This window comes from Balaenoptera acutorostrata, chromosome 5 (genome assembly GCF_949987535.1).
Source record: "Balaenoptera acutorostrata chromosome 5, mBalAcu1.1, whole genome shotgun sequence".
Taxonomy (NCBI): Eukaryota; Metazoa; Chordata; class Mammalia; order Artiodactyla; family Balaenopteridae; genus Balaenoptera; species Balaenoptera acutorostrata.
The window spans coordinates 92,215,550-92,234,596 of NC_080068.1; the positions used below are offsets into that span (position 1 = coordinate 92,215,550).

General features: G+C 46.5%; 1 protein-coding gene across 1 annotated transcript in view; it reads left to right on the forward strand.

Moving 5' to 3' along the window:
- Positions 1–18,541, forward strand: part of LGI2 (leucine rich repeat LGI family member 2) — a 31,590-nt gene extending 13,049 nt beyond the window's left edge. The window contains exons 7-8 of the mRNA XM_007168468.3: positions 4,352–4,516; positions 12,738–18,541. Coding sequence (XP_007168530.3) covers positions 4,352–4,516; positions 12,738–13,555 — 983 coding nt within the window. The 3' untranslated portion in view covers positions 13,556–18,541. The remainder of the gene's footprint in view (positions 1–4,351; positions 4,517–12,737) is intronic.
- Positions 18,542–19,047: the final 506 nt, after the last annotated feature.

The following is a 19,047-nucleotide window of genomic DNA, read 5'->3' on the forward strand; positions in this document are numbered from 1 at the left end:
TTCTGGCTCAGATCAAGCCTCATACGCTGGTGCTCTATTTAAGGCCAAGGAGGAGATAGGTGAGGATGGAACTAGGTCGATAAAGTATGAGTTTGGGGGGTTCCTGTCTTCTGGCTCAGATCAAGCCTCATACGCTGGTGCTCTATTTAAGGCCAGGGAGGAGATAGGTGAGGATGGATGGAAGTTGGAAAGCCAAGTCTAAGACTCATGGTACCATTACCGCATCCTCACTCGAGTTTGGGGAAGAAGCACATTTTCTGAGTGCACTGATTTCCTCTTAGCTCGGGGTTTTAGCAAAGGAGTAAATTCTTCCGGTAGATGTCTCACCTTGTTCTTCCCAGGGAGAGGAGGGTATGATTACCATCCTGTTCCTCAGCACAGGGGTGTAATTAACACCACAAAGCCACCCCTGGCCCGTTTCAGCTCTCCAGATTAATCAGTCCCTCCATAACCCTCTGCTTCAAGTCTATTTTTAACCACCTCAAAAATCCCTGTTACCTACTCATAATTCCCCATGTTAGGTGGATAATTCACTAAATTCCTTAGAGGGAGTGAATTTTGCATCCTAATTGTCCCGTTAGTTTCCCTATTTCAGGGCTGATGAAAATGCAGAGAGAAATAATGCATTAATGTGCAGTTTCTCTCCCAATAGGATCAGCGTCATGTATAATTTATTTTCTGCAAGTGCTATAAATAGGTATGTAAAAATCTGTTGATTCCAGTGGGAGCAAGGCCTAAATTGTAAGAGTCCCACTGACATCATGAACTTAATCCAATGTGAATGGAAGTGGAAGTGCTTTTTGCAGAGGAGGCCATTAATACTTTAACACTAGTAAATTGATGTCATATCAGTATGTGGATTGTTTGAGATCTTTCCACAATGAATGTGCTTTTGCCGTTTGTGAGAAATAACTTACGATGGGGATGGGGAAGATGTTTAAATTCCCCGAGTCCTCTCCCCCATTCACACATACACACATTCATCAATCATATTGTTTCACCGCTTTCTTCCCTTCTTCCTTCTTTCTCTTCTCCTCCTTTTTTTTGGACAGGAGCGGCGAAGGGGGAGAAGGAGTCTCCTCTTAAGAATTAGATTTATAATTCGAATGATTCAACAGTCTGTGCTGTGCCAGATAGCCAGTATATAGAAAATATTATGAAACCAATGTTTGGGGAAAATCAATGAAAATAGGACCATTAAAGGCTAGATTTGTAAAATGCTCTCTATTTTTTTTTAAATAAAATTAAAATTCTGGAATTTTTTTAAAAGAGAAAACTGAAACTTTTGGGTCTGCACTTTAAACGGGCTGCATTTTTAAGCTCACAAAGTGCTCGTGTTTCTGAGAATTCAGAGTGTAGTCAGGAAGCTCTGAGCGCAAGGAGACGGGGTTACAAGCGTCAGGAGTGTTGGGAACCTTGGGCAGACTTGGATGAGGCAAGGCAACCGGAGATGCTGGAGGAGGTTATAGACGTCTTGGTGGTAATTAAAAGAACGCGGCTGTATTCTCTGAGTCCTCTTCTGCCTCCAGGAAAGAAAGCAGACTGTGACTGCTCCCATTTCCCTTTTCCCATTTACCAGCCTGTGAACACGGAAGCCTTTTGCAGCGTTTTCCGACTTCTACACTGAGGCCACCAGGGTCCACAGGAATGAACCAGGGGCTTTTCAGTTTTTAGTCTTTGACCAAGCAACGCTGTTATTTTGGGGGACTTGATAGAGGAGGGGGAACTAGGATCCACGGTGACTCTTCCCTAAGTCTTCACACAGGCAGCTTCACGCTGTCACTGTTACGCATGTAGAACTCCCGAGGGATCACCGCAGCCGAGGCTGGGCGCAGACACTTAATCCTCCCTCTCCCATTCGGCCTCTACAGCAACCCTGTGAAATAGACGTCACCCCCATTTTACTCCTGGGGAACCTGAGGCTCTTGCCCGAGCTCCTGGAGCTGCAAGCGCAGGCGGGGTGGAAACCAGTCTGTCTCACCTGTCCCAGCTATTCCGAATGTTCCAGAAGGGGGGGTACCTCCTCCACTCTTGCCGCCTCTCCCCACTGTCCCTCGGCCACCTCTTGCTGTCGGGTGCAGAGGCAGCTTCCTCTTTGCTTCTCCCTCTTCTCCCTCTTCTCCCTGTACCTGCAAGCGTCCTTCATTCAGCCCCGTCCTCTCCCCGCCATGGTCAGGGGCGAGGCCAGCCCTCCCACACTCGCCAAGCCAGCAAGCATTTACTCAGCAGCTCCTGTCCACTGAGAACGAGAGGGGCCCCTCCAAAAGGTAACATGTATTGAGCACGCACCTTGTGCAAAGCACTGTTCTACGTGAGTATGAATCATAATAGACGATGAAGAAACTGAGGCAGAGAGAGGTTGGGTAACTTCCCTAAGGTCACTCAGCAAAAAGGCAGAGTCAGCGCTCCGGCATTTTATCTTAGATGCCATTAAAATGAACACTCTCCCCAAGAGATGGCCCAGTGGTGACCAGGACAGTGGAGGGGGACTGTCCTTGCTTGGATCTCAATTCCATATTTATCAGTCGCCTACCGTGTGCTGAGCCTGAGGTCGGCATGTCCACCACATTCCCCAGTCTGTTCCTGCCATCGAGCTTGGATCATTGCCACCATACTGCAGATGAGTAAACCGAGGCCTCGTAAGGGGAGGTGCGCACGCAGCCCAGGGATTCAAACACAGGAATTGGTTTCAGGTGGTCTGACTCCAGGCACGGCGCTCTTTCCAGTGCCTCACGCCGCCCTTACTCCTCAGCTTTACCTTCTGCCCACTGACTGGCAGCTGCTCTTCCCGCCCCGGCTCCACGCTTCCCACCTTAACACTCGCTCAGCTGCTCTGCCCCCTTACCTGCCTCTAGTCCTTTTGCACTGGCCCTCCTTACTCACTATCTGGTACCTGCCCTTTTAATGCCTTTCTCAGCTGACATCTTTCATGAGGCTTCTGAGTCAATTATTTCTTGAGTGGCTGCTGTGGGCTTGTGTCATTGGAGCTCCGAGAAGTGTAGGACCTTCCTTAGGAAGCCCTTGGTTCAGGAGACACACCACGCTGGCTGTGTGTCCATGGCCAGGCACACACCCTCTCTGAGCTTCAGCTTCTGGCTCTAAGATCTCTCCCATTTCTTCAAATCTGACCCTGATGTCTCTGTGTTGGAGACTCAGTCCTAGTAAATAATAAGATGTAAACAACATTGCCTGATTATGAGTCCAGCAAGTTAGGAAGGGTCCCTGATTGGACCGGTCAGGGCAGCTTTGCAGAGGAGATGGGACTTCAGGGGGCATGAATAAGGATGGGGTGGGGAAGAGGTGGGCAAAGCCAGGATTTTCTCATAGGAGCCACTTTCCCAAGCCAGACGTCCACCCTCATTTTACCCTGGGCACTTTTAGCCTGCTAAGAAGCAGTGCACCCTGAAAGATCTCTGGCCAAAGAAATAACTTAAACTTCATTAGTATTTTGTTTTTTTAGAAAAACTTCTTTCGTCATTGTTTCTCTAGCTACTGCACACACTAACTGTTCTTGCATCCGAGGGCATGCTAACCCTGTTTCTTGGTAAGACTGTACATTCCCTACCAAGATTTCACACAGTGAGTCATTGTAGCTCAGGGAGCGACACAGATGATGGGTATTGACTCGCCACTAAGTGTAAGAGCAGAATGCGTGCTTAAGTAGGACGGCGTCTATGTTGCTGGAAAATCTAATAGATCTCCTGTAACCGCTCCCTGAGCTGCAGAGCGCTACCCAGATCCCAGGCACAGCCGTACTTAGCACTGCTATGAGTGCAGTAACCAGTAAACACAGTTAGGTTAACTTCCCTGCACAGTGGGCTTTATAAACCTCCAAGACCTTGTCAAAGAGTTTGGTTTGGTTTCCAAAACTGCAGCGTGCCCTTTGGGGAATTTACTTTTAGTTTTCTTTATTACCTGGACTATTCTGAGAGAGCTAAAAATAACAGCATTCCCCAAAGGAATTTGACCACAGCAGCCCTTCTTCACGGAGTAAATTTCACGATAGTTTCAGGAATGTTGCCCTGCAGTATCCTTTCTGTCCTGTCTTTCTGAAAGCCAGGTCTCACCAAATTTGTTTAAAACTTTGAGATCCTCTAGCCAGACCTGTGAGCTATTTATCTCAAGGAAGCTGTATTAGAAGCTGTGCGTTCGGTCTGCTAATTCTGCACAAGCCAGAACCCTCTGGACTCACCCAGAGTGAAACACGCCATGATGTGTGTTGCTTCTCTCCTGCCCTCCCCCCTCCCCAGTCCTCTTTGGAACTGATGAGAGAAAGGATAGACGGGGAATGGCGGTCCATAATGCTCACAGGAGAGCTCACGGAGACTTTTTTTTAAACACCTCTTCCCAGATTTTGTTGTTCATCAGACTCTGCCCTACCAGTCGGTTTCAGTGGATACGTTCAACTCCAAGCATGATGTGTACGTGGCCATCGCGCAGCCCAGCATGGAGAACTGCATGGTGCTGGAGTGGGACCACATCGAAATGAACTTCCGGAGCTATGACAATATTACAGGTGTGTTACGGCTTTGACTGGATGTACTGACCTCATTTCAGCGTGACCTAAAGCCCGGGAGAGAAGAAATGTTCCCTGTCGTCCCGAGAGGGAGCTTGGCTCTCTGGCTTGGTTTGATTTGGGAGCACATTCCAGCCCACCCTCTTCCCTCCAGCTTTTGCTGGACATGGTCAGTTATTGGTGAGAGCAGAAACCTTAGGTGGTGATTCTATTTATTGTTGGTGATCCTTTTGTAGAGGGAGAGGGTGATGGGGGCCTGTGGTGGGAAGCATTTTCCTGAAATGGTGAGAAGTCACTCCCTGAATCCCTTGACTTCGAGCAGTTACGACAGCCTCAGACTGCATGAGCATTTTAGCAGCTAAATGAATCCTTTGACTTTTGTAAGCTCTTAACTAATATGCTAATGTGCACACACACACACGTGCTCATGCACACGCATGCAGTGTGCTCACGTACACACATGCACACACTCATGAACACACACACACACCATAGCTGTTTCTATTGCCCCCTTGCCAAGTCCTGGTGATCACTACTTCCTTTTAATAAGTACATACAAAATAAGCATAAATGGCTTCCTAATTCAAGCCTTTGGGATAAGACTTAGTTAGAGCTTCATTTGGGGCCATCATTGAATCCCAGTGTCTTAGCGCTACTAAAAATGGACTGTCTACTTGCTTTTTAAATAAGTGGATAAAGTCAAAATAATCTTTCAAAGACTTCTCATTTATCAAAGTGCAATCTGATAATAATACTGACGTTACAAGCAGCACCACGTGGCCTAACTGTTGCCCCATGTGAGGGTTTCCTTCAGTGATTCCTGCTCTGGTTCGAGCAGTGTCTTTTATTTATTTATTTATTTATTTATTTATTTATTTATTTATTTTTGGCTGTGCTGGGTCTTCGGTTCGTGCGAGGGCTTTCTCTAGTTGCGGCAAGTGGGGGCCACTCTTCATCGCGGTGCGGGGACCGCTCTTCATCGCGGTGCGCGGGCCTTTCACTATCGCGGCCCCTCCCGTTGCGGGGCACAGGCTCCAGACGCGCAGGCTCAGCAGCTGTGGCTCACGGGCCCAGCTCCTCCGTGGCATGTGGGATCTTCCCAGACCAGGGCTTGAACCCGTGTCCCCTGCATTAGCAGGCAGATTCTCAACCACTGCGCCACCAGGGAAGCCCTCGAGCAGTGTCTTGCTGGGGCAGAGAGAAGCATATCCAGGTAGCATTTCCAGATACGGAGGTTCTGGCCTTGCAGCAGGTGCAGGGATGCAGGGAGAGCGTCGTTCACCCTTGGGGAGCAGAGCTGCTAATGAGGCTGATCTGGCAGCCCGGAGAGGTCTTTGAGACGTATATCCTGACGCCCCGACATGCCATCTGGCCTCCCAGTGCTGAGCCCACATTCCCGGGAGCAGCCCCGCTCGCTCCAAGCGCAGGCTCAGCACAGAGCAGTGCAGGTGAACCTGTGGAGGGGAGCCCAGGCCTCAGGACCCTAAAGCCTGTCCACGTTAGAGGAAACGAGGCGAGAGAGGAACTCACCACCCTCATGGTTTTGTGCTTCCATCTTTTCTCTGACCTGGAAGATCGGTGAGGGCTGAATGAGCAGGCCCCTCTGCCTTCTCTCCTCCCTCTCACACGAGGAGGTGGGAGCAGAGTGAAGCCGGGCTCTCGTGCAGGGAGTTCTGATGCCAATGCTTGCTGCCGGTGCTGGTTGTGGGCTTGCAGAGAGCCAGGTTCGGGTTAGTCTCGTTGGGGCTCATAACAGCTGTTTGAGGTGTTATTGCGGGTTCCCTGCCCGTAGGTAGAGGACAAGCGACCTCTCTTCAAGAGAGAGGAGGCATATGGGCTATAAAGAGCTCAGGTTTTGAAAACCTATGAACATGGATTCTACTCCTGACTCTGCCATGTGCTAGGAAGTAGCTGGGGCCTTTGAGCCTCTGTTTTCTCATCCGTGAAATGGGCAGGAGATGTACCTCCCATGGATGTTGTGAGAATTGGATGAGTGCCAGGCACAGAGCAGGCAGTTCTTTTTTTTCTTTTTTTAAGTGTTTCCTCTTTCTCTTTTTTTTTAATTAAAAAAAATTATTTATTTTATTTATTTTTGGCTGCGTTCAGTCTTTATTGCTGAGCGTGGGCTTTCTCTAGTTGCAGAGAGCTGGAGCTACTCTTCGTTGCTGTGCATGGGCTTCTCACTGCGGTGGCTTCTCTTGTTGCAGAGCACGGGCTCTAGAGCACAGGCTCAGTAGCTGTGGCGCACGGGTTTAATTGCTCTGTGGCATGTGGGATCTTCCCAGACCAGGGCTCAAACCCGTGTCCCCTGCATTGGCAAGCAGATTCGTAACCACTGCGCCACCAGGGAAGTCCCAAGCAGGCAGTTCTTAATGCTGGCTTCCTCCTCACCTTTCCGAACGAAGCGATGAAGGCTCAGGCATGTTGAATCACTCCACTGTTACTTCCAAGGCAGAGCCCGGGACCTGTCACTGCTGCATCCCACCCTTTCCTTCTCCCAGGTTGACCTTGGTAGGAAGGGACAGCGTTGCCCTCCACCTGCCCTTCCTACATACAGCAGCTGGTCACACCCCTAGGTTCATCAAGTCATTCATTCATTTTTTCATTTGTTCGCAAAGATTTCTTGAGCGCTTACTCTGAGTCAGGCCCAGTCTAGGAGCTGGGGCCATAGCAGTGAACAAGTCACAAGAAAACCTCCACCCTCAAGGAGTCTGTGTCATAATGGGAGACAGAGAGACAATAAAATAAGACAAATAATTGTAATACATACAACACATTAGATGGCAGCATGCTAAGAAGGGAAAAGGTGGCAGGGAGGAAAGATTTGAAGTGTTGGCATGAGAGGACTGAAATTTTAGATAGAGTGTCTGGTAGAGGCCTCATTAAGAAGGTGTTTGAATAAAACTTGTGGGACATGAGGACTTGATGCGCATGGAGAGTAGGGACGGTGGGGAGAACATTCCAGACAGGGAAGAGTGAGTGCAGCAGTCCAGAGGCAGGAGGGTATTTTTCCTGTTTGATGAACAGGCAGGTGGCTGGTTTGGCTTGGACAGAATGATCCAGGGGCAGTTGTAGGAGACAAAGTCAGAGAGGTAAGAGGGCTGATCATGGGGGCCTTGCAGGTCCTACGAAGGACTTGGGCTTTTACCTTTGTTCAGAGGTCAGCCAGGCTGCATAGAAGATGCAGGTGCCTGCTACAGAATGCTGGGTTGTGTCCAGCTGCTGGGTTGAGAGTAGTCCGTGTGTGGGGAGGGGACCAAAGTGGAATCAGAGCAAGTAGTTGAGAGGCTATTGCAAGGATTCAGGCAAGTGTTAATGGCCTGGACCCAGCGGAGGCTGCAGAGCTGGGGGTAGGAAGTGGTCAGTGAGAGCAGAGTGGGTGTGGCCAGAGCCAGGGCTGGAGCTTACTGGTTTCCAGGGATTCCTTGGCCTCTGAGTGTTGAAGTCTGAATCTTCTGAGAGGTGGGCAGCTGGGCATGCAGCCCACTGGGATCCTCTTCACAGCCAAGCCTAAGAAGTGAGCTACAAAAGTGTGTTCGTTAAGTTTATGAACTCCAACGTCACACTGGTTTTTCATAAATCTGGCTCTAGATCTTTCTAGCTGATGACCTTGGCCAAGTTTTAATTTCCATGAGCCCCTTTCATCTGTAAAGTGGGAATTCCATCTGTAAAATGGTATCATCATAGTATTGGGCCCATGGGAATTTAACTGGGTAGCTTATATAACACTTAGCATGGGGCCTGGCGTATAGTAAGTTCTCAACAAGTGTTGGGATATCAGTTGCAGATAAAAAATAGATATTTGATTATTATTCCTTGCTACCACTGCTAGGGAAATCCACCAGGTTTGGATCTTTTACTCTTCTTAATTCATGAAAGCACACAGATTTCATACATTAGGGTCCCAACACACATTTCTGAATACATATTGCCAGTTTCCTGTCACTTATTGATTTCTGATCACATCTTACAATTCAACCACCCCTCTTTTGTTTCTCCCTTCACCTGGGTTTCCAGGCTCAAATGCAGCCTCCTACAGGAAGCATTTCTTGTTGACCGGATTGGAATGAAGTCTGCCTTCTCTGCTCCCTTATTACATGAATTTCCATTAAACACAAATCTCGTCACATAATTTTTCACTTAGAGGAAGGCAACTCACATTTACATACTCAGTGATTTATAGGATGTTTCTTTCGTCAGCTGCACAACCTCATAACGTGTACTTATTGTCTCTATTTTATAGTGGAAAAAAAAAAAATAGGAGCAGCCCTCCTTCTCCCATAGACCCTAACTCTTTGACTTCAATAAAATTGTCTCCACAACTTTCAAAAGCATAGGAGTGCCAGGACCAGCAGAGCATGGCCTGAGGGAGGCTGGGAAAGAGGGTGGTTACAGAAGTAGGGGCCTTGCTCGCTCTGTGGAGGAAAGAGTGTGGCTCGCTGGAATTCAGCCTGGTGTGAAGGAAAGCCCTGCAGCTCACACAAGCTGGGCAGATGACAAATGGATGAGCAAGGGCACAGCCCCAGAACCACTTGCCTCGAACAAGACCAAGGTAAATGTGGACCGTCCTCTCCTCATGGGGCTGTGCATGCCTCATTTATCATCTCGTTTGATCACAGGGTGATCCCAGAGTCAGCAAGAGCTGGGCAGGATTTTCTCCATCCATGGCCGGCAAGTCTGGGGCTCCGAGGAATGGGAGGGACACATGCTTCCCCTTCTGTGGCCCTGCTGGGCATTGTGCAAAAGGGACATCCATCCTCTAGTGGGAGAGGGAGACCCAGGGTCATGAGCCGCCCCCACCCCCCGCCCCCCAAGTTTTGCTCCTTACGTCTTCTCCTTTTTCTCTCTACATCTCTTCTCAGCTCTCCTGTTTTTGGTTAATTTTGTTTGCGTTTTGATTTCTGCCCACTAAGTATGTTGCAGCATCTCTCCTCCTAGATTAAACCACACACACACACACACACACACACACACACACACACACACACGAGGATTTCTGCTGCTGCTGACAACTCCATAAGCTACAACTCCACAGGCTACACCTGGAAAGAGGATGCTTTATGGAGCATCTCCAAGAAAGGAATTCTTTCTTTCTCACACGGCCCCTCGGCTGAGACCAGTAAAGCTGCAGGATGCTTCTAGGTAGAAGGGACCTCCGTAGCCAGGGACTCAGGAGGAGCATGCATCTCAGTTAGTGCTGTCAGGGGGGAGTCAGTGCAGTTTCTGAGGAGCAGCTTGGTAGTTTAAACCCAGAAGCCTTAACAACGTGCACAATGTCTACCCCGCAATCTCTCCATTTAAGAACACTGCCAGATGGTTTTCAAACACAGATTTCTCTACAGGGAAGCCTATTACTTACAATAATGAAAAACTGGAAATAAGTGCAATGTCCAGCAGTAGGGGATTAAATAAAATATGGTGCCTCCATGCGATGGAATACCATGTAGTGTTAAAAAATCAAGTTGTAGAAGATGCAACAACATGGGAAAATGTTCACGACATAGTGGTCAAGGGAAAAATGCAGGTTATAAAAAAATCCATGTACACTATAAGCCCAGATCTAATTTAAAAAGCACATTTGAATATGTGCAGAGATTGGCAATTAAGGAAGTATATCAAGATATTAAGTGTTATTTCAGCATTTGCAGTTCAAGTGATTTTGATTTTCTTCTTTGTACTTTTTGGTACATTGGTGGTGGAGTGTAGACTGGAGCCAGACTACCTGGATTTGGATGCCAGGCTCCATCACATTGTAGCTGTGTGACCTTGTATAAGTTACTTAACTTCTCTGTGCCTTTATAAAACGGGGTACAATATTAAGTGTATGCTAAGTATATCATAAACATGTATAGTGCTTAGTATAGTGCCTTTATGTGTTACCTATTATTATTTTCAAAATTTGCTTTGATGAACATTAAAAACCTTTATACTCAGAAAAAATGCAATAATTAGTTTTAAACAAAGGAAAGAGACCAGGTTCTTGCAGGAAAGCCAAAGCAGTGGAAGAGAAAAGTAAATACCACCCTAAAATCCACCCACCGTATGCCCCCAATGTTAATACTGAGGACAGAAATTGGGTAATTATCCTTGTAATTTACAGACCAAATTCACTTTGGTCCAAACTGCCTAGAGAATTAGGGGAAAGAAATAACTTTTAATTGAATGACCTAGATGATGGGTCAATACTCTTTGAGATGTGGGTGGTCTTATTGCTGTCTGGCTGGAACGGTGAGGGTGGGGGGGTCTGGATGCAGATAGGGAGAAGGTGATGGGAGGTGACCCAGACCGGGGAGTCACGAATGAAAATGTTCCCCTTTTCCTGCGAAGTTCTGGTTTGGTGCCGCCTGAGCTAGATCACTCAGATCATGGCTCGTGATCGCAGTTGCCTCAATGATCCAATAATGAGAGCGACTAGTTACTGATCACTTCCTGTGTGTGCAAGCTCTCTACTAAAAGCCCTGAGCGTGAAATTTCTCAGGTAGTCTTTACAGCGACGGTGTAAGGTCAGGGCTGGCAGCATCCTTAGTCTCGTCTGGTAGGGGAGGAGCCTGAGGAACTGCCACAGGGTCAGAAAGCTTAGGAGGTGCTGGGCCGTGTGGTCTGGAGTCACAAGGTTTAACACTGGTCTATTCTGCCTCCGCTCAGCTTCAGAAATCAGAAAAGGTCAAATGTCCTCAAGAGCTCTCATTACATTTTTCTTTTCCTGCCTCTAAGTCCTGACTCCTAGCTTTTTACCCCCCAAGAGAAGAAACCCTTTTAAATGCCTCTTTCTGCCCTATGGAGTCGGGAATAGCATGCAGACAATTTGCTTGGTGTCTTAGTGAATTTCCTGAATTATATGCCTGCCTCTAGAGACGCCAGAGGCCCAGGTGACCAACACTTACCTATTTTGATGGAGGTACATTTAAAACTATTTTTTTTAATTGTGGGGAAATACACATAACATAACATTTACCGTCTTAACTGTGTTTGTGTGTGGTTCAGTAAATGTATCAATCCCCAGAACTCTTCATCTTGAAAAACTGAAACTCGGTACCCATTAAACTGTAATTCCCCATTCTCCCCTCCTCTCAGACCCTGGCAACCACCCTTCTGCTTTATATCTCTATGAATCTGACTCCTCTAGGTACCTCATATGAGTGGAATCATACACTATTTGTCTTTTTGTGACTGCTTATATCACTCAGAATAATGTCTTCAACATTCACCCATGACACAGCATGTGTCGGAATTTCCTTCCTTTTTAAGGTGTAACAATAATCCATTGTGTGTATATACCACATTTTGTTTATCCATTCATCCATCAGTGGGCACTTGGGTTGTTTCCACCTTTTGGCTATTGTGAATAATGCTGCTATGAACATGGCGTACACATATCTCTTCAAAACCCTGCTTTCAGTTCTTTGGGTACAGACCCAGAAGTGGAATTGCTGGATCATATGGTAATTCTTTGTTAAATTTTCTGATGAATCGCCATACTGTTTTCCACAGTGGCTGAACATGTTATATTTCTCACCAGCAGTTCATAAGGGTTCCAGTTTCACTGTGGACGGGCATTTTTTTTTAAAATTTACCTAAAGATTTTATTATTGTTTTGTACCAATTAGATTTACATAAAGATTTATCCTTTTCATTCTCTTGATTAAACGCAAAAATATTCTGATTGTTTAATATATTATTATTCAATACAGTTAATTTACCTAAAGAAATTTTTGTTATATATAGTTTAGATTTACATAAACAAATATTTACTCTGTTCATTGTTCTTTGTTATTTCTTTTTTTTAAAAAAATGAACTATAGTTGATTTACAATATTGTGTTAGTTTCAGGTGTACAGCAAAGTGATTCCATTTTATATACATATATATGTGTGTGTGTATATATATATTTCAGATTATTTTCCATTATAGATTATTACAAGGTATTGGATATAGTTCCCTGTGCCATGCAGTAGGTCCTCGTTGTTTATCTGTTTTACATATAGTAGTGTGTATCTCTTAACCCCATACTCCTGATTTATCCACCCCATTTTCCCTTTGGTAACCGTAAGTTTACTTTCTATGTCTGTGAGTCTGCTTCTGTTTTATAAGTAAGTTCACTTGTTTTATTTTTAGATTCCACATATGAGTGGTATCATGTAATATTTGTCTTTCTCTGACTCTGGACGAGTGTTTCTCACAGTGGCTGCCCTAACCCCGTCTCCCCTCTTCTGGAGCGCAGGTCAGTCCATCGTGGGCTGTAAGGCCATCCTCATCGACGACCAGGTCTTTGTGGTGGTGGCCCAGCTCTTCGGCGGCTCTCACATTTACAGGTACGACGAGAGCTGGACCAAGTTTGTCAAATTCCAGGACATAGAAGTCTCTCGCATTTCCAAGCCCAACGACATCGAGCTGTTTCAGATCGAGGACGAGAAGTTCTTTGTCATCGCAGACAGCTCCAAAGCCGGTCTGTCGACCGTGTACAAATGGAACAGCAAAGGATTCTACTCGTACCAGTCTCTGCACGAGTGGTTCAGGGACACGGACGCCGAGTTTGTTGAAATAGACGGCAAATCACACCTGATCCTATCCAGCCGCTCCCAGGTCCCCATCATCCTCCAGTGGAATAAAAGCTCTAAGAAGTTTGTCCCCCACAGCGACATCCCCAACATGGAAGATGTGCTGGCCGTAAAGAGCTTCAGGATGCAGAATGCCCTCTACCTTTCCCTCACCCGCTTCATCGGGGACTCTAGGGTCATGCGGTGGAATAGCAAGCAGTTTGTGGAGATCCAGGCTCTCCCATCCCGGGGGGCGATGACCCTGCAGCCCTTTTCTTTTAAAGAGAATCACTACCTGGCCCTGGGTAGTGACTATACGTTCTCCCAGATATACCAGTGGGATAAAGAGAAGCAGCTCTTCAAAAAATTCAAGGAGATTTATGTGCAGGCGCCTCGTTCCTTCACGGCCGTCTCCACTGACAGGAGAGATTTCTTCTTTGCATCCAGTTTCAAAGGGAAAACAAAGATTTTTGAACACATAATTGTTGACTTAAGTTTGTGAAGGTGTGATTGGTGAATTTAAAAGACGCGTAGCTTTAGCTGTCACAAGAGAGGACCAAGGGGGGAAAAAAAATCCACGTTCACAGGTCTGAAATTACAAATGCACTGGGGAAATAGTTAGAAGTTTTCAAACTTTTAGAACTCATATTTTAATCAGGGATTGCATTTATTGGCTAACTGCATGACATGTCCATTCTCCCCCTTAAAAAGACATCTGAAAGCCTGTAATTACTGAGAAAGGAGTACAACGTTAGCTCTTACCATCTAGGGAAATAATGCGCCTTTTTTTCTTTTTAATGAGGAAGGAGAAAATCGGATAAGATGGGACAGCTCTTATAATGAAATAAAAGCAAAAAAAAAAAGACCAAACACACTATGGGCCCTTCTCATTCCATTTTAGCAATCTAGTGGGTAAGAACGCTTAAAGCCAAAGTCAGCTGAAAAGATTTGCTGATGATTAGTTTAAAAATCTGATAACACTCAGCAGTGCTATTTTGAGCCTTCCCTGTTTCCTGAATCCCCCCTAATAGCAGAGCCTTGACTGTTTCATTGGCTCATATAGATGGCTGTTCATCACGGGTGTGTTAACAAAATAACATTTAACGTTGCTTCCTCTGCTACAGAAAAAATATTCTGCGGACACATGTATTGGTCCATCACAGGCTGTGGACCCAGGAGTGAGACAAAGAAGTTTCCCCCTCTTCTTGTGGTTCAGAGCTGACCCCCATGGTGGCCAGAGCAATTGTGCTTGTTTGATGCTCTCCATGGCTCATCTGCTTCTCTGGACCCAGGCTTTGAGTTTGTGGGTAACCAGCAGACAGGCCAAAGACTGAATGGTGCTTTTTATTCTGTCCTTTAGAGCGATAGAACAGGTATGTTCATCTGTGGAGCATTTGGTAGAATTTCTGAAGTAAGGTTTTGTGGAGTCAGAGAGGGCTTTTTTATACAAGTCTTGATGTTCTTTGAAACCTAGAGATGATTCTGTGATGGATGCGTGTCTTTGTCCTCTGGGCTACTTAATATTTCAAGTAACTGAATGCCAGCCTACCTACCTGCCCACCTGCCTCCCCGCCCGCTCACGTCACCGTCCTGCTTTGTCGACTTGCTGATATTGCTGCTGCCAGTCCGGTCCTCCTGAAGGTGCCGAGGCACCACATCGCAGAACCCCGGGTATCCGTGACGGCAGTGCCCCTTCCTCTCCCAGCACACTCGCAGAGGAGACCCACGCCCTTACCCAGGGTGACGTGCTGGCAGGGGCTCATCCGGTACAGGCTGGGGCTGGGGGGTGGGAAGGGTCTCAGGTTGATCCAGAGGGACCAGATTTGGAGCCAGACATACTGAATCCCCGTCCACACGCAGAGGACAAGATGGCCTCTCTGGTGAGGCCCATTTAGGAAGCTCATGGGGTCTGGTTTCGTGGAAGGTTCCAGGTAGATAGTCTGCCAGGTTAGCTGGTTCTCTTCAGAGAATATGAAATGAGTGCTTTCAAGAGCAGCTCTCAAAGAGAAATCCAACAAGTTCTCTTGTGGCTGTGAAAGCACAGTCACGTTGTATTGTATTGCTGTTTTTTTTGTTTGTTTGTTTTGTTTTGTTTATTTTATTTATTTATCTTTGGCTGTGTTGGGTCTTCATTGCTGAGCACGGGCTTTCTCTAGTTGTGGCGAGCAGGGACTACTCTTCGTTGCGGTGCGCGGGCTTCTCATTGCGGTGGCTTCTCTTGTTGCAGAGCACAGGCTCTAGGTGTGTGGGCTTCAGTAGTTGTGGCACGTGGGCTCAGTAGTTGTGGCTCACAGGCTCTAGAGCGCAGGCTCAGTAGTTGTGGCGCATGGGCTCAGTAGTTGTGGCTCACAGGCTCTAGAGTGCAGGCTCAGTAGTTGTGGCGCACGGGCTTAGTTGCTCCATGGCATGTGGGATCTTCCCGGACCAGGGCTCGAACCCGTGTCCCCTGCATTGGCAGGCGGATTCTTAACCACAGTGCCACCAGGGAAGCCCTGTATTGCTGTTTTTTAATGATTGTTTGCCAAGTCATGAGTAGGTAGATGTTCTGTCACAAATATGGATGTGTTTGTTGTTTCCAGACTTTGAGCAGTGCAGATGGAGGCAATAAGCAGCGCTCAGAGAACGATGCGGCCGTGTCACAGCAGCACGCTTGGGAACATTGTGGGACCGCAGGCTCAGGGCTTCCCGCCGAACTAATTCACCCACACATAGTAGCGCTGCTGCTCGAAACTTTCCTACTAACCATGGAGCAAACAAGAAAAAAAGCGGTTTGTTTTCCTTTTTAAGCACAAATCACTCTTTCTTCCATGTTCTTTTGCCTTCCTGGTTTATTTGAATTGACTAGAAATACCCAGATCCTCACATCGGAGGCTGATCTGCCTTTCCTCTGACTGTCAAGACGGGCAAGCTATGCTTTCTGGCGCATGTAGCCCCTCAGGCAACAAGCCTCGGTGGGAAAACATGCACTTGGCAAGGAGTGTAAGAGACACTTAGACCGTCCTAGCACTTGTGCCGGGTTGAAATGTAGAGGAGACAGTGGGAGCATCTTTTCCCAGTGCTGCCTCCACAGAGCAGTGGCCCCCTTCCCAGCCTTACCTCGGAGGGCGGAGTTAGGGGCCGCCCTCTGCACTCACCACGCTGGGAACCGTGGCCTGGAATCTGGAAAACCAGGGAGCAAAGGGGGCGAGACTGGGAGTGGGGGGACTTGCTAAGTCCAGATGAGACACTGGAGAGTGAAAGGAAGATCTAAAGCAACTGGGGATGGGGAGGGGTGTGGGGATGAGAGCGTGGGAAACCCACTCGGCTACAATCAGTTTTTCTTTTTAAAAAATTGCAGACAACATCGGAGGCTGCAATGTACAGGCCCCGTGCTAAGGGAGGAGGTATTCTGGCCGACTTACCCAAACAGCATAGATGTTCTTGACGGGAGGCTGTGGAAGCTTTGCTTCATTAATCTTCCTGCTCTGTCCCAAGAACCCCAAGAAACAATTTCTGCAAGAAGCTTTCTTCCAGTAATAATGGAAGACAAACAAACAAAAAAACCCCAAACAGCAGCAACAAAAACCCAAAGCAGAGAGGCATGTGGGCCCATCCTCTGTGGAGCTGGCCTTAGGAGAGTCTGCCTTTGCATCTCCATTCCTTCCCATTACCCACATCTTCTCAGTTTGTTTCTTCTTTATAATCTCAGCGGCTAGGCTCCCAGATCGAGTCCCTCCACATGGCCATGTGGCCAAGCCACACAGCCTTATATTGAGGACTTGTCCCCAAACTCCATGGGGTCAGGAATAGATCTCTCACGAACACTCTAAAAACAAGCCTTAGGTGTGAGTAGCGCTGTGTTCTCAGGCAGTGGATAACAAGACCACCCTGCGTTTTGGCAAAACTTTATATTTTTCAATGTACGTTTGTGTTCATCTCAGTTGTTCATAAATAGTTCTTCAGTTTTTGAAGGCATATTGGAGAGCAGATATTATTCTAATGTCAGAGAGAAGGAAATAGACACAGAAAACCTTAAGTCAATCGCTCAAGGTTATCCAGTTGTGAGTGGCAGAGCTAAAGCTTTCCCTCTCAACAGCAGGCTTTATATTTTCTTTCTGTGACACTGCCATGCCCTCCCAGTAAAGACTTTTTATCACAATTTTGAATATAGCAGCACTTTGAGATAAAATTAAAAATGCAACAAAATGTGCATAGACAGAGGGAAAATCATGCTGAACAGACACCATTCAATCAACCGGTCCATTTAACAATTAAACAGTACAGAACTGCTATTACAAGCAAGACCCTCTTAAAAGTCTGCCAGAAGTTACAGATAATTTTCTGTTCTAAGGAGGGTTTTTAGCTAGCATGATAGTTTCTCCCCAACCCCTTCCCCAGATAGCTATGGGAGGGATGTTAAAGTTGAGACACATCTGGTTCTTGTCATAATGTCCACAAGATAAACAAGAAGAGTTCCATGAGGGAAAAACTAAAACCTCCAATGCACGAGTGATGATGAATTGCTCCCGGGCCATAATCAGCCTTTGGGGAGCGTGCTGGAAATGGCAGTGTTGCATTTTTCTTCCCCATGGAGTGAGAGGCTGTGTATTTTTAGGCAAGAAATCAGCGTGGGATGCTGGAGGTTTGGCTGCCAGGAACACTCACGATGGAAATTTCTCCGACCTGGGTATAATGAAAGAGAGATGAAGGTCTGCAGGAGGGGAGTCTATTTGCATGCCATCTAAAGAAAATGTCCTTAGCCAGCTTCCTGATTCTTCTGCAGAGGTATCAGGCCTTCGCTCATGGTTTTGGAAGAGAATTCTTTAATTAGGCCGTGGTCAAAGATTCTGTTAAGCAGCATTCTGGAGTGGAATGCTATAATCTAGATGTTGATGCAGTGAGCAAGGTGTCCCAGACTTGGGGGATAATGGAATGGGCAGAAAAGCAGGGCAGATGGCTGTGGAGGAAACTCTCTTGGGAAAGTAGAAATAAAGTGGAAGAAAAGAAAAAGTAATAATGGTTTCCTTTGATTCAGCCGAGCAAGTAGAGGGGTGGAAAGACCAGGCAAATTTAACAGCATCCCTATTATTAATGAAGAGAACCAAGTGTAATGCAATTTAAAATAAGAATTATATTGTAAAGCTACTGAGATCTACACTGAGGCAGTCTTATCCTGACATCATTCCATTGCTTCTATCAGAATCTGCCTTTTTTCTAGTAGGAAACTATGCATTCCCTATCAATCTCTTTGACTATCAGGAATGTATAAGACCTGTGACAAATTGGCCAATATGCCATTTGGTACCATTTTTATGTATTTTAAATGCCTAACTTAGGCCAAATAAGAATAGTTTATATGTATATGAAAGCAGATTTTGCAATCTACGATACAATGCAAGCTACCATGGATGAATTTTAAGGCTGAATATATATATATTTAGCTCTTGTTGGTAAATAGACTTAACGAATGACTTGCCTCTTAATTCAATATATTCTGTAAGCCTGTGAATAAAAAGTAACCCGTGCCTAATATGGCTTTGATTTCTGGTCTGCTTGAATCTGGATAGAGCCACTTGAGTCGTGGAGTTGAAGGGCTGCCCACAATGGGCTACTGAGGAAGGGCAGCGTGTGCCCATTTCTCTTGGTGGCTTCCTCCCCGTTTACATGGAAGATGGGCATGGCAGGTGCCTCTTGCTGCTTCTACTTGCAAACTAAAAAGTCACTGAAGAACTTTTACAGTTATACCTTGGCCGGATCAGCAGAATCGTAATCTTGACAGATTGACAAAGAACTCTAGGGATCTTTGGGTATTTTCTGATTCTGCTGGTGAGAAGGAGATGAGATTATAAGATCCCGTTGGCTGGGTTGAGCCATGATCAACTTCAGGTCAGGACTTCTGATTTGTTCTCTGCATGTCTGAGGTCTAACCTGGTACCCAGTAGTCATGCAGTCAAAGTCGGCCACCTGCCTTTAATCTAAGACCCATTTGGTTTAGTTGAACAAATGAAGGGTCAA